The sequence below is a fragment of the Microtus oregoni genome, unplaced genomic scaffold (assembly GCF_018167655.1).
Source record: "Microtus oregoni isolate MIOR12 unplaced genomic scaffold, Mior012 000019F_ref0000042, whole genome shotgun sequence".
Lineage (NCBI taxonomy): Eukaryota > Metazoa > Chordata > Mammalia > Rodentia > Cricetidae > Microtus > Microtus oregoni.
The window spans coordinates 35010852-35024765 of NW_024543078.1; the positions used below are offsets into that span (position 1 = coordinate 35010852).

The 13914-nt window shown below is 41.3% G+C and overlaps 1 protein-coding gene across 1 annotated transcript in view; it reads right to left on the reverse strand.

The window, feature by feature from the left end:
- Positions 1-13914, reverse strand: part of LOC121459270 (ankyrin repeat domain-containing protein 26-like) — a 117044-nt gene that overhangs the window by 48629 nt on the left and 54501 nt on the right. The window contains 6 exon segments of the mRNA XM_041668803.1: positions 1302-2369; positions 6841-6913; positions 8514-8550; positions 11233-11297; positions 11748-11759; positions 12601-12689. Of these exon segments, the coding sequence (XP_041524737.1) occupies positions 1302-2369; positions 6841-6913; positions 8514-8550; positions 11233-11297; positions 11748-11759; positions 12601-12689 (1344 nt within the window).

A 13914-nucleotide genomic window follows, 5' to 3' on the forward strand; every position in this document is an offset into this window, starting at 1 on the left:
TGGTTTATAGATCAAGCCAATACTTTTTCTTTATATGGTAACCAAGTCTTGCATATTAATCATGGGGCCCATGATCATCGCGTATATGAACCAACACAGAATGGCATGCACACCTCAACAAGGAACGACACTTAGGATCCCAGCTTCCAATTTGTATTTGCAGTGAAATTAAATGTCTATATAAAAATTTTAAATAAAATTTTATATGTATACCGCCTTTAATATAGATGAGGGCAGAAAAAATTCTATGTCTTTGAGGCATACACACACACACACACACACACACACACAATGTGTAGTGGTTGGTGACCTCATCACATTGCACACTTACCTCACCCCTACCAAGTGCTTGGGTCACTAGCCTGTGCATAACCATACCCAGAAAACCCCCGGCCCTGCTTTGGTAGTTAAGCTCCATATTCGCTATGATGAGAAGTACCAGATTGCATCCTGGTGAACATAGCGCAGGGTGGTAGAACCTTCATTTAGATAAACAAGAGCTTAGATGACCTAGATATATAGTGGAAAAATACTGCTGGGAAGCGGTTGACTAAAATGTGAAGAAAACCTTTATGTTAAACACCCCTAAGAGGGGCTGGAGAGATGGTTCAGGGGGTAGGAGCTCTGACTGGTCTTCCAGAGGAGCCAGGTTCAATTTCCAGCACCCGTGTGGTAGTTCACAACCTTCTGTAGCTCCAGTTAGACATATGGGTAGACAAACACACACTTAAAATAAAAATAAACCTAAAAAAGACTATCATGCAAATATTAGACCTGCCATGGACTCTTTCTTCATTACATAAAAACCACGAAGTATTTCAAGTCTAGAGAAAAAGGAATGTTAGGAACAATTACTTATACACAGCGTGGTGGCACACACCCTTAATCCCAGCACCCAGGAGACAAAGGCAGGTGTATCTTTGTGGGTTCAAGGCCAGCCTGGCCTACAAAGTGAGTTCCAGGACAGCCTGAGATACACAGAGAAACTCTGTCTCGAAAAACCAAAGCAACCAACCAAACACAACAACAAAAAACAACACTTACTTACTAAATATTTACAAAATGCCAGGTGCTTCTAGTATCTCAAGTGACACTCAAGGTGGTTTAGGGAGCTGATGTCATGGCATTGTCTTCTATTGCTTAGGAAATAGAGCAGTCTACATGGCTATGAAATATCATGCATAAATAACCAGATATATGACTAGGCAATATCACGCCTAAATAACCCGGCCTTCACTAGTGAACAGTTTTCACTAAGAGAAAATCAGAATGAAACTCATTGTCAGTAAAAGAGCAACTACCTCGTTTTCAGGGTTTACTTTCTCCCAGGCCAGGATTTCTTCCTCTAATATTTGGAACTCACTGTAGGACAGCCTGTCCTGAGGATCTTCACCCGCCAAAGCGCTTGCGGTCCTGCCACCAGGCGGCGCGGCACTGGCAGTTCTCGCTGTTCGCGCCGGGGCCTCGCAGTTACTGTGCAGGGGCTTCTGGGTCAGGTCCGGTGTGCCTTTACTTTTCTTGTGAGTGTCGCGAAGGGTAGAATCACTCCAACTGTTAAATTCACTCGTGTGACTCCTTTCTGTGGATTCTGAAAGCCTTTTGGAGTCACTGGATTTCGACATGTGTCTGCCATCCAACTGCCAGGCCATGTGTTTTGGTCTCAGAGTTTTTTGCAACTGGCTCTTGAATTCAGGGCCGTCTTGCTTTCCTCCCATACACGCTTCTGCGCATTGACGGCTACTCTTCCCACTTTCTGAAGTTTTAGAAGATTTCTCCTTGCTTTTATGAAGCAATTCTTCTATTTCGGACTTGTTACTTTCACGGTCTAATTTATGTTTCATTAAGGGAGATTTAGTGACTGACTGGCCACTGTGTTCCAAGACCTGAGAGAAAGAGGGAGACGGAAAGATGTTTCTAAGGCCACCCTCCTTCTGTCTGGGATAGTTCTGCAGTGTTACAGCGGCCAGTGCAGCAGCTGTGTCTCTGGCTTCACGGCCAAGCATATCCCAGGCCAGTTTAGGGGTGGCCGACTTCAGGGATGTTTTTCCTGTAGAGTCATCCCGTGGTTGCTCTTCCTCATGGTGAACAGTAATTTTGACAGCTTCACAGATCTCACCGACCTTCTGGCTTAGCTTGTTTTCGGCAAGCTGTCCAGTATCTTCACCTTCCAGTCTGTCTCCTTCTATTAACACTCCCCTGAGCACTTGCCCCTTGGCAGATCTTGAATATCCATCTTCTCCATCAGAAGCCGTGCTCCCCTCTGGCTCCTGGTCTTGCTCGTGGAGTTGTAAAGGTGGGGAGCCCCTCTGCTTAACTTGATGCTGGGATGCTCTCTGTGCCAAGGGATGCTTCTCCAGCTTATCCTTGTCCTTGGAAATCATAGGGCATGAACAAAAACCATTAAATAATTTAACACGTACCTTTAGCTTTTCATAATATACATTTAGTTACACAAAAATCACAACAAGCAAGACTAACAAATAAAACTGGTTTAGGGCTGGTGAGATGGCTCAGAGAGTAAATATAAAAGTGTGTGCCACCGAAGACTGACAACCTGAGGTCAACCCCCAGAACCACAGGGTAAAGAGACAACCAGCCCCCCCCCCATTGTTCTCTAATCTTCTTGGGGTGCTGAGACATGTGCACGTGCCCACACATACAGCAAATGTGTGTATAAAATACCTCATTTACATTAGTCCTCCCAGGAGACTTAACACTATCACTACTACTTAGACTAATCCTCACTTGGTATATGTTAGGTAATTTTAAATACTACAAGAACATTCTCACATAAAAAGATTTTATTTCACCATTCTTTAAATATTAAGCCCAGATGTTCACTGACATTTAGTCTCTGAAAATCAGTAACTGAATAGTGCGAGAGCTAAGATATTCACCTTCAAAACGGCGACACCGTGTGTGCAAAGACAGATTAACATAGAAGAAAACAATTTCAACATGGTGTTTGAATAGCCTGCAATTGTGACCGTTTCCTAAGTTTTCCCAGGCAAGATACAGCTTAAAGAATTACAAAGGAGGAGCATCACAACATCAGCATCCTGAGCTCAGGAGACAGCCAGTCTGAAGATGCTCTTAGCACCTCTGCTGCTATTGTGGCTTGAGAGGCTGGTTGCTGATACAGTGCAGAAATATGTGGCCTGTATAATATTGCCCCAGAGGAGTTCGATTCTCAGCATCCGCATGGTGACCCCAGTTCCAGGCCTCTATGGGCACTTCATACAGGTGGTGCACATACAAGTAGGCAAAACACCCATAGACATAAATAAAACTGATAATAAATAAAACTGATAGTCTGAACTCCCTTTCTGAATCTCATTAGGACTCTTACACAGCAAAATATGCCAAAGAATCATAGGGTACATCAAGTAACCTGGAATCATTCTTCAGACTGTAGATAGCAGTCACAGCCCATAGTGATCCTCATGACTTCTACGGCCGCATTTCTGTACCATATATACCATAACAGTTTTATTAAAATGAGTCTTACACAGTGGCGGAATTGTCCTCATCATCAGTCAGCAATCCCTAGTAGCAAGCACACACTACCTGTTAATTCTACAGGAGGAACGTGAGGAAATAATTCTGGGCAGAAATGTCACTTTCTTTCCTGGACCTGCTTATTTGCTGTTCTGTATGTCTCTTGTACACTGATAGGCATCCCTTCTTTAGGTGAGGAACATCTTCCATATTTAGTTGAAAATATTTTCTGTGCCATTGCCCTGGGTTTCTTCTCTTCTTTTCTTGCTATTCCTAGGTTTGGTCTTTTTTATAGTGTCTCAGATTTCCTGGATGTTTTGTGTCTGGATGTTTTTGGATTAAATGTTGTTCTTTTTTTTTTTTTTTTAAAAAATAAGCTACCCAGTTCTTCTATCTTGTCTTTAATGCCTGAGAGTCTCTCTTCCCTGTCTTTTAATCTGTTGGTGAGGCTTACCTCAGAGCTTCTTGTTTGACATGCTAAGTTTTTCATTTCCAGTTTTATTTCAGTTTGGGCTTTCTTAGTGATTCTATTTGTTAAATTCTACTTTCATGGTTTATGTTGTTTTCATTATTTCTTTCAATCATTTGCTTGCATTTCTATGTATCCATTAAGGCATTTACTAATATCCCCTCTAAGGTCTTGAACATATTCATAATTGCTATTTTGAAGCCATTGTCTTGTGCCTCAGCTAAATTGCTTTTCTCAGGGCCTGTTGCAATTGGGTTGCTGGTTTCTGGAGGAGGCATATTGCCTTGAATGCTTGTGTTTTTGTTCTGGGGTCTAGGCATCTGGAGTGATGATATTTGAGGTGTTACTTGGTGTAGATGTCTGGTCTCATTTCTGTTGGTTGGATGATTGATTCTTTGGTTGCTGTTGCTCGCCCTAGGTCCTGGGTGATGGCTGTGAGATCCATGTACTTGTATGGGGTTGAGTGTTTCCATGGGTTGGTGGGTATTATAAAGGCATGGAGATGAGCGAGAAGGAAAGGGTGAGGGGGCAGCAGGAAAGAGCTAGAGGGACCCTGGGTCCCCACCAAGGGGTGGAGTCCCCAAGAAGTGGAGGTGAGTTGTGAGGAGGGTTTCTGCTGCACAGGCCTGAGTTCATCTGGAGAGAAGAAGATGAAAGAGTTAGGGGACCTGGATCAGCCAATTTATGTGATGTGAAAAATGGAAAACCTTATTTTAGAATCTCCTGGTTTTCCTAATTCTGTATCGGCAGCAGGCACACAGTTCCTACTTCCTAGCTTTGTCATATGCCATGGAAGGTAATAATTGGACAAAAAACTACTAAAATCATAAATCTATCACCATTCAAATCTTTGATTTATAAGCCTTCAAATACTTTCCAGATACTGTTCAAAGTTGGAAACTTGGGCCCAACACTGACACATTGCACTACTCAGTTACACACTCAGCTGTGGCATTCACAGATGCTAAATCTCACATGTGGGTTCTTTTGGGGTCAGGAGAATATAATCGTGAGGATTCCTGGGTTTTCAAGCTGACAGAGTTTTATGTTAATATTTAACTGTCAATATTGAGGTGCAGTAGCCGCGTGGTGGAGCACTAATTACAGACACTGGGGTCTGAGCTCTAACAGCCCAATTCAAAGGGGAAACACAATAAATACTAACGTCAGTCACACCTTTTGCGAGGGCTACCAGGTGGCTTTATTAGAGGAGACCCTTGAAAATGCAGACAGGGGCTTTCCAGAGAAAGGTTTGTAGATTCTGTTGCTCATCTTGCTTTCGTTCTTTGCTGACAGGTACTGACTCTTAGAACACACCACGACTCTTAAGTGGTCACTGCATGTTCCACACATCTTTGTGCAACATGGAGGCATTTTTAGGAGAAGACAAATCTGAATTGCACACAAAATGCAACATCTACATTTTAAAATCTTCTTTCTTTTTGAAGTGTCGCAGATGAAGAATCCTGTCCAGTGCTGAGGCTGTGGCTCAGGAGATGGACTTCCTACCATGCCCTGAAGATAGATTGCAGGAATACAGCCGACCCCTTTATTACTAGGCTGCAAATGATGCTTGTTTTTCTTATGATATAATTAATTTTTCTACAGTCCCACAGTACGGGCTAGAAAGATGCACTGGGCAGTTAAGAGCACTGGCTGCTCTTCCAGAGGTTGGTTTCCCAGCACCCACACAAGGCCCCTCACACAACCCACACACAACTGCCTAACTCCAGCTCCAGAGGATCCAACACCTCTCTCACCTCCATGGAAAAGAGCACACAGGTACACATATGCACGCTTGCACATACACACATATAATAACAAATCTTTTTAAAACTCTACATGCTAATAAAACAAAAAACATTGAAGGAATAAAAATTTACATGTTTCTGCTAGGTAGTTAGAACCATGGGACACCAGAAAAATTCCTTGATCACTATGATAAGTGACTATATTAAAATTTTTTATTTTTTTATGTGTATGAGTGTTTTGTCTGCATGCATGCCTGGGCACCATGTGTGTACCTGATTTCTATTGAAGTCAGAAAAAGGTTGCTGGGAATGGTGGCGCACACCTTTAATCCAAGCACTTGAGAGGCAGAGGCAGTTGGATCTCTGAGGTTGAGGCCAGCCTAGTCTACAGAGTGAGTTTCAGGACAGTCAGGGCTGTTACACAGAGAAGCCCTGTCTCAAAAAACCGAGGGGAGAAAGAGAGAGAGAGAGAGAGAGAGAGAGAGAGAGAGAGAGAGGAGGAAGAAGAAGAGGAAGAGGAATGGAAAGGAAGGAGGGAGAGAGGGAGGGAGGGAGGGAGGAAGGAAGGAAGGAAAGAAGGAAGGAAGGAAGAAAGAAAGGAAAGAAGGAAGGAAAGAAGGAAGGAAGGAAGGAAGGAAGGAAGGAAGGAGCATCTGAATCCTGGAACTGGAGTTACATATGGTCGTGAGCCACCGTGTGGTCTTTTATAAAATCAGAAAGTGTTCCCAACCACTGAACCAATTCCCCAGATCTGTGACTACAATTTTTGTAAGCATGAGGATAATAAAAGTTGTATTGGTGTCATTTAGGAAATGACCCAAAGGTATATTTGTCCCAAAAATCCCCCCAATTTTAATTATTTTATTGTGGGGGGATGTTTAGCTAATTTAAGATTCCCATCCCTGTTTTTCCTACCACTTCAACCCCCGCTGTCACAGAGTACTTCTCTCCCTTTGTGAGGGTTCCAAGGACAAACCAACCTACTAATTCTCATTACGGAGGCTGTTTTCTCCAACCAACTTTCAGTATAAAAGGATAATAAGTAGATTATTATTGAATTTAAGAATAAATGCTAAAACAATCCACACTCAGAACAAAAAGATTAACCTCAAAGGATCTTACCTTTGTTTGAAAACCACACCCTTTCTTTCCTGCTGTGGTCGCAGGGTCACTGGGGTCTTGTTTGGTGGGGAGCCTTCGGAAGGAAAATATGAAGTAAAGAAAGAGTTCTGGTTCTTTAGAACTGGCTCACCCCACCCGTGATAGTGTCAGGCACACAAAACTGTGTTGTATAGAAAACCTACTTCTCTATGCTGAGGTTCAATAACTCATTCTATGCTATAGCCACTCTGCTTTTCTCAGAGAGAAGCTAGGAATGTTTTTGTACTGGTCTTATGAAGAACCTATATGATTTGAATGTTTATCAATGACAGTCTTCTAATCCATTTTTAGGTAAACACATATAAAAACATTTCTCTTTAATGAATGAACAGGTTAAAAGCTATCCATTTGGTAGTTTTTCATAGGAACCGGGGAATGCTATACTAATAATTGTATTATTTGATTAAAATAAAATGTGGTTGGTTATGAAATATAAGAGATAAAAAGGTCATATTTAGGAGTTTGAGAAGAGTTACTGAGTGCGGGAGACTATGTCAAATTTAATAAATATGTCCCAAATTCTTGATTCATCATGAATATGATGATATAGACCCCAAATATTCTAAACTCGTCAGCGTTACTAAAAGCGATCTGATCCTCCCTGCTTGGCGTCTCTGTCCTTAGGAATGGCCGAGAATCTGCCTTTTAATTACACTCTCATCTTCAGTGCCTTCAATATTCTCCCACACACTTCATCTTTAAAGCCCTGACCTCCAGAGTGATAAATAAAGGCTACTGTCGTTAGCCCTGCATTGCGTCACTTACTGCGACACCACATGGACTCTCCATAGGGTCAGCACAAGCAAAGGAAAGCAAAGCAGGGAAACAAGAGCAACAAGTGCGTTCACCGTTGATGAGAACAGAGTAGAGAAAATGTAAGGAAGTGGGCAGCAGTAGTAGCTCCAGGGAGATACAAATAGGGAGTCAGGAAAATAAAAACTGAGGGTGGTGGTGGCACATGCACACCTTTAATCCCAGCGTGTGGGAGGCAGAGGCGGGCAGATCTCTGAGTTTGAGGCTAGCCCAGTCTACAAAGTGAGTTCCAGACAGCCAGGGCTACACAGAGAAATGCTGTTTAAAAAAAAAAGAGTAATTCAAATAGCTTCTGGACAGATTTAAACACTGATAGCTGAACATTCTCTACATGTAGAAATGATTCACTTCCAGAAAAATAATTTCTCTCCAGAAGCTGCATGATTTTGTTATGTATAAAATTAATGGTACTATGGCCACAGGTTTGAGATCTGCCCTCAATCCTTCAGTGGTGAAAACAGGCATAGGTTATGACTGCAGCTGTAAAATTATTAAGACTGTGATTGGAGTCCACTAAGCTTGTTGGGAACACTCTGTGCGTGAGTTGATGTTATATGAAGCAGTTTCCTGGGTCTATTGACTATGAGGAAGAGTAGGAAACAAACACCCAGAAGGTGCACAGGCCAATCATATGGGTCAGCTTCTTGGTAGTTACAGAAACCACCTACTGGGGAAAATGGGTTATGACAGACAGCATGCATACTCTGCAAAGGAGCTGTGATGGCTGAAATAGTGTCAGGCAGGTCACGTGGCAGGAGCTGGAGAGCACTAATAAGCACCAGTCTCTTTTCCTGAGCTCAAATAAATCTTTAAAACCCTACCTTAGGATCGCGTAGGATTCAGTACTTTCAGCTGATTCTGAAGGTAAAGGAAAAATACATTGTTAGTCAGCAATATAAAATAATAGAAGAGATGAATATAATGTATTAAAAGTGTATATCGGATGACTGTTTGGGAGTATAATAAATTTGGAGCCATACATCAAGAGAATTCTAGTGACAGGCAATCCACCAGTCTGTGGACTTCAAAGCAAAAGAGGAAGAACCTTGTCTGTCAGTGCACAGTGACCATGACTGTCAGTGCACAGCACCAGACCGACAGACATGACTTTAGCAGAAGAATCAGTGTGAGAGGCTGACAGTGTCAAGCAAGTGATGTGACTGCCCTGGACTAATGGCACTAGGATCAGTGCTAAGGGTGTGTGCTTTTTTATTTTTAAATACTTTTTTATTTTTATTTTACCTGTGTGGATGTTTTGCCCACATGAAAATCTGTGCACCTCCTGTATGTCTAGGGCTTGCAGAGGCCCGAAGAGGGCAGTGGATTCCCTGGAACTTGAATTTCAGATGTTTTTAAACCATCCTATGGGTGATGGGACTTGAACCTGGGTCCTCTGGAAGAGCAGCTAGAATCACAACTGAGTCACCTTTCCTCTTTGTGAACTTGTTTTGGTATCACACAACACAGCTACTGTAGGGCTTCCGGGGAAACTTCTCGGATTCCAATAAAAAGCCCTGCCATAAGCAACACTTGTAAATGGTCGTGGTCCTGTAGCTTTGCAAAATGTAACGGGCAGAGGAGGAGCAAGGATCCTTTTCAGTCTCCAGGCTCCAGCAGAAGGAAAGATGGAGAGGCATCAAGACGCTGCTCTTGTTTGGGAACACTAACAACTCTCTCAGTTCCAGCTGTGCCCTCTACTGTGTGTGCGGTGGAAATGGCTCAGTTGTCTGCCATGAACTATCTCATGGGAAGAACATTCCTTGATGAGTAACCCACTTCTTATCATACTTACAGCCAGAGATAGGCTTAAGATGCACCATTGAGGGAAGAAAGTTGTTATCTGATATAAAAAATATAGAAATAAAATCATCTCATTCAGGCTTCAGAATGGGTCAACACAGGGCTCTCTGTATATAAAGGAAACTTTCTTTACACCATCTTGAAAAATACGTAGTGGAACTCTCTCAGCTTTTCCCCAGGACGTATAATATATTACACTCATGGAAAAGTAAGGTAATATATATTGCAGAGTGCAGTGTGTGTGTCTCTCTGTGTGTGGTGTGTATGTGTGGTGTGTGTGTGTGGTGTGTGGTGTGTGTGTGTGGAGTATGACTTCCTTAGCGTGTTGTTAGCTGTGATGGTCTGAATGAGAATGGCCCCCATTGAGAATGGACGAAGTTTGAACACTTGGTCCCCAGATGGTGGTACTGTTTGGGAAGGATGAAGGAGTGTGTCCTTGTTAGAGGAGAGGAGGTGTGTCAGTAGGGATTGACTTTGAGGTTTCAAAGGCCCATGGCATTCCTAGTTAGTTCTCTCTGTCCCATGTTTGTGAATCAAGATGAAAGCTCTCAGCTGCTGGTCCAGTACCACGGCTCCCTGGCTGCTCCCATGTCCTCTGTCATGATGGTCATAGACTCGAAACTTCTGAAACTGTAAGTCCCAAATAAACTCTTTCTTCTATAAATTGCCGTGGTCACTTAACATCAGTAAGAAGGTAACTAAGACAGGTGCTAAGTTCAAGCCCCATCACTAGGAAACAAAACAAAGATGTTAAAATGTAATGATTTCCTAAAGGAACTTCACTAGGTTATAAACTTACAGACTGTGCTCACGTTCATCCCTTACATTTTTCACATGTAACAGAGTGTCTCTTATTCAGATTTGTCCTAGTGCATGTCAGCTGTCAACCTGACACAACCTGGAGTCTTCTAAAGGAGTCTCAATTGAGGAATTGCCTACCTGCAGCCATGTCTGTGAGAGATTGTCTTGTTTGATGACTGATGTGGGAGGGCCCAGCCTACCGTGGGTGGCACCATCCCTAGGCAGATGGGCCTGAGTTGTGTAAGAAACCTAGCTGAGAATGAGCCAGGGAGTAAGCCAGTAAGCAGTGTTCTGCTTGAGTTCCAGAAAAGCAAAATAGAACAGACCCTAGCCTTATTTCCAAAGGAAAGATAGACATAAAAGTCACTATGATAGCCATTCTATAAAGTCTGACTTCCTAAGAATATATCCTCCAACTTTTTCAAATGTGTGACTGGATGTAATTGAGCAGGATGGCCATGTTTCTCCTGGATATTACAGCATAAAGACATTCCTCTCAGCCATTCTCATTCTATTGCAGATCTCCAAGGAAATCAAGTTCTTGGCACATATGAAAAGCATTCCATCAAAGTTTACGTCTATAAATAACAATAAAAGAAACGATAGAAGGCAGGTGCACTCCAATGGGACAGCACTTATCCAGAACTGGGGAACCCTAGCTTCAACCCAGGACCACAAAAGGAAAACAATGTTTTCAAGTTACACTGTTTTAGAAACCAAAATATATTTAATGATTAACTCATTAAACAGTTGTGATTCTAGACAAATAAGCAATTTAAAAATACAAAAATCAGAGAAACCCTGTCTAGAAAAACAAAAAAAATACAAAAATCATTTTACAGGTTCACTTTGTAAATGCCACTATCATGATTTTATTTACTTCTTATTTTTTTTATTCCAAAAAAGATTATCTAGAATAACTTCTATTCCAGGTCTTACCTAGAATGCTTTCTTGACAACTTTCAAGTCTCTTTTCTTCATATTCTAAAACATCTTGTCTTTTTCTATAAATAAGAGAAATGATAAGCAATAATTACTATTTTAGAGTGGTCTGAAAATATGTAGCACAGACTTTAATTTCTTTAAAGAATGTTTATTAAATAAGGAGAAGTTGTCACCTATATTTCAAATGTATAAACTCTTAAAGTTTTGTGGCATTTGCAATTAAACAAATGGATAAAGACAAGACTAAGACCAAGTGATGCAGCCACTAACCAATGTCTCAAGGTCACACACCTACCAAGTGTAAAACCTAGGAATTAAATGGACTCTTGTGTGAATCTAAAATCTACTGTGTTCTTGTTATCATCCACCTACTACCTATGTTCACTGATGAATGGTTAATGCAAATAAAGACAGTTTACCGCAACTTTCTGTGCTCACTACACGTAAAGTCCAAGACACTATTTTAAAAAAAAAAATGTAAAAAGACCTAAATTGATTCTAGTAGTCACAATCAAATGTCACTCAGAAATACCATCAGGTGAACATCCCTCAGAGGATGTCTGAAGCATGGTCATCCAAACAAGGAAGCATTTCAAGTCCTGTTGTGTTTAACAATGTACTTTCATAAGACATGCACATTAGAAGCAACGATGAAAAAGAATAAGATGTTTATGCTCAATATTGAATAGAATATGCACAAGTCTGTATTTTACAAAATTAGTAAGACTAATATGGAATCCTTTAGCATCATGTAACAAGACCATGCTGTGAATAACGAGCACCATGCATCATTAACAAGGAGTATCAATTATTTTCAATACTTCTTCTTTGTGCCTGTGCTGAATAGTTTGTTTATAAATTAATTATGCTTTGAATGGTAGTTTGAATGTAGTTGGCCCCCATAAGCTCATAGAAAGTGGTACTATTAGGAGGTGTGGCTTTGTTGGAGGAAGGGTGTCACTATGGAGGTGGGCTTAGAGGTCTCAGATATGCTCAAGTTACATCCAGTGTCTCAGTTCACTTCCTGTTGCCTGTGGATCAAAGATATAGAACTCTCAGTTCCTTCTCCAGCACCATGTCTTCCTGCATGCTGCCGTGTCTCACCATGATGGACTGAATCACTGGACTGTAAGCAAGCCACTCCAATGAAATGTTGTCCTTTATAAGAATTGCAGTGGTCATGCTGTCTCTTTACAGAAATAGAAACCCTAACACTAAGACACTTTGTTTTGATAACTATGTCTCATAAACTAAAAATGAAATTTGTTTCTCTCTATTTAGTTTTTCAGATCTCAGCACTGACTGCAACCACCCCAGAGCATAGTAAGGCTGTTACTCAGAGAAAAGAAGAAATGGGGGTACCTCTCTAGCTTGACAGCTTCAGTTACTGAAAATTCTTTTATCTGTGGTTTGTTTTCCTCCAGAGGAGCTATAAGTGATACTAGTTCATCCTGTACAAAACCAAAAACAGTTACTCAATAACTCATAAAATGACACATATTCAACATAATTAAAAATTTCCTAACATGAGAGTGTAAGGCAGATAGAAAATAAATGATATCTCTTCCCTCCATTGGGCCTTCACCTGTGCAGTTCTTTCCCTGCGAAATGCTGCTCCCCAACTGGGGCCATCACACCTTCTAGACTCAGTTCATGAAGGAATGTGAAAAAGTCTCTATTTCAAACAGAGGGAAGATGTCACAGATCGCCAAGTGAAAGGAAGGAAAATGAAGAGCAGAGAGAAGTTGAGGGAGGGGAAGCAGAGGCCACATCCAAAGGGCACAAACCACAGTCCTTACCAGCTCAAACCGAGTGGAGGATGTAGGTGAAGCAGTGACTCTTCTATAGACAGGTCAGGTAGTAATGAAGAGAAATCTCATGTGTTGTTGCTACATGAAACATGGAAAGGCAAGGCAACAAATCATAGCTCTTTAGACAGAAATCAAAGATGCTCAGATGTGTAGAATACCAGAAGAGTGTAACATTTTCTGGTAAAAACAATCGAAGAGCTGAAGAAGAATGCAAAGGGGCAGATGCGTTCTATTAGGGACCCTCAGGTATGAGTCACCAGCTCACAGAAGTAGTCAGCAAGATGGCTGAGAAAGTCAGACGGGTAGATGACAGAGTCACCAACATGGACATACAACTCAGCAGGAAACAGATTATTTACCCACCAGAAAACACTGAAGCTTGATAAATACTTTGAGCAAATTATCAGGATACAAAATCAACATATCAAACTCAGTAGCTTTCCACATGCCAATAACAGACTAACCTGATGTGGGATTCCCCTTTGTATGTTTTATTACCATTGGTTAAAAAAGAAGCTTTTTTGGCTAATAGCTTTGCAGAGTAAAGTCAGACAGGAAATCTGAATAGAGATATAGAAAGAGAACAGATGGAGTCAAGGAGATGCCATGTAGCTGCCGGAGGAGAAAGATGCTAGAACCTTACCAGTAGGCCACAGCCTCATGGTGATATACAGAATAATAAGAAAGAAATTGAATAAGACACAAGAAAATAAAAAGATCTCCTGTGCTCTAGGGTAGGTAGAATTAACATAGTAAAAATGGTAATCTTACCAAAAGCAATCTACAGATTCAATGCAATGCCGATCAAAATCCCAGAAAAATTCTTCACAGACTTCAAAACAACGGTACTCGAATTCATGAAAAA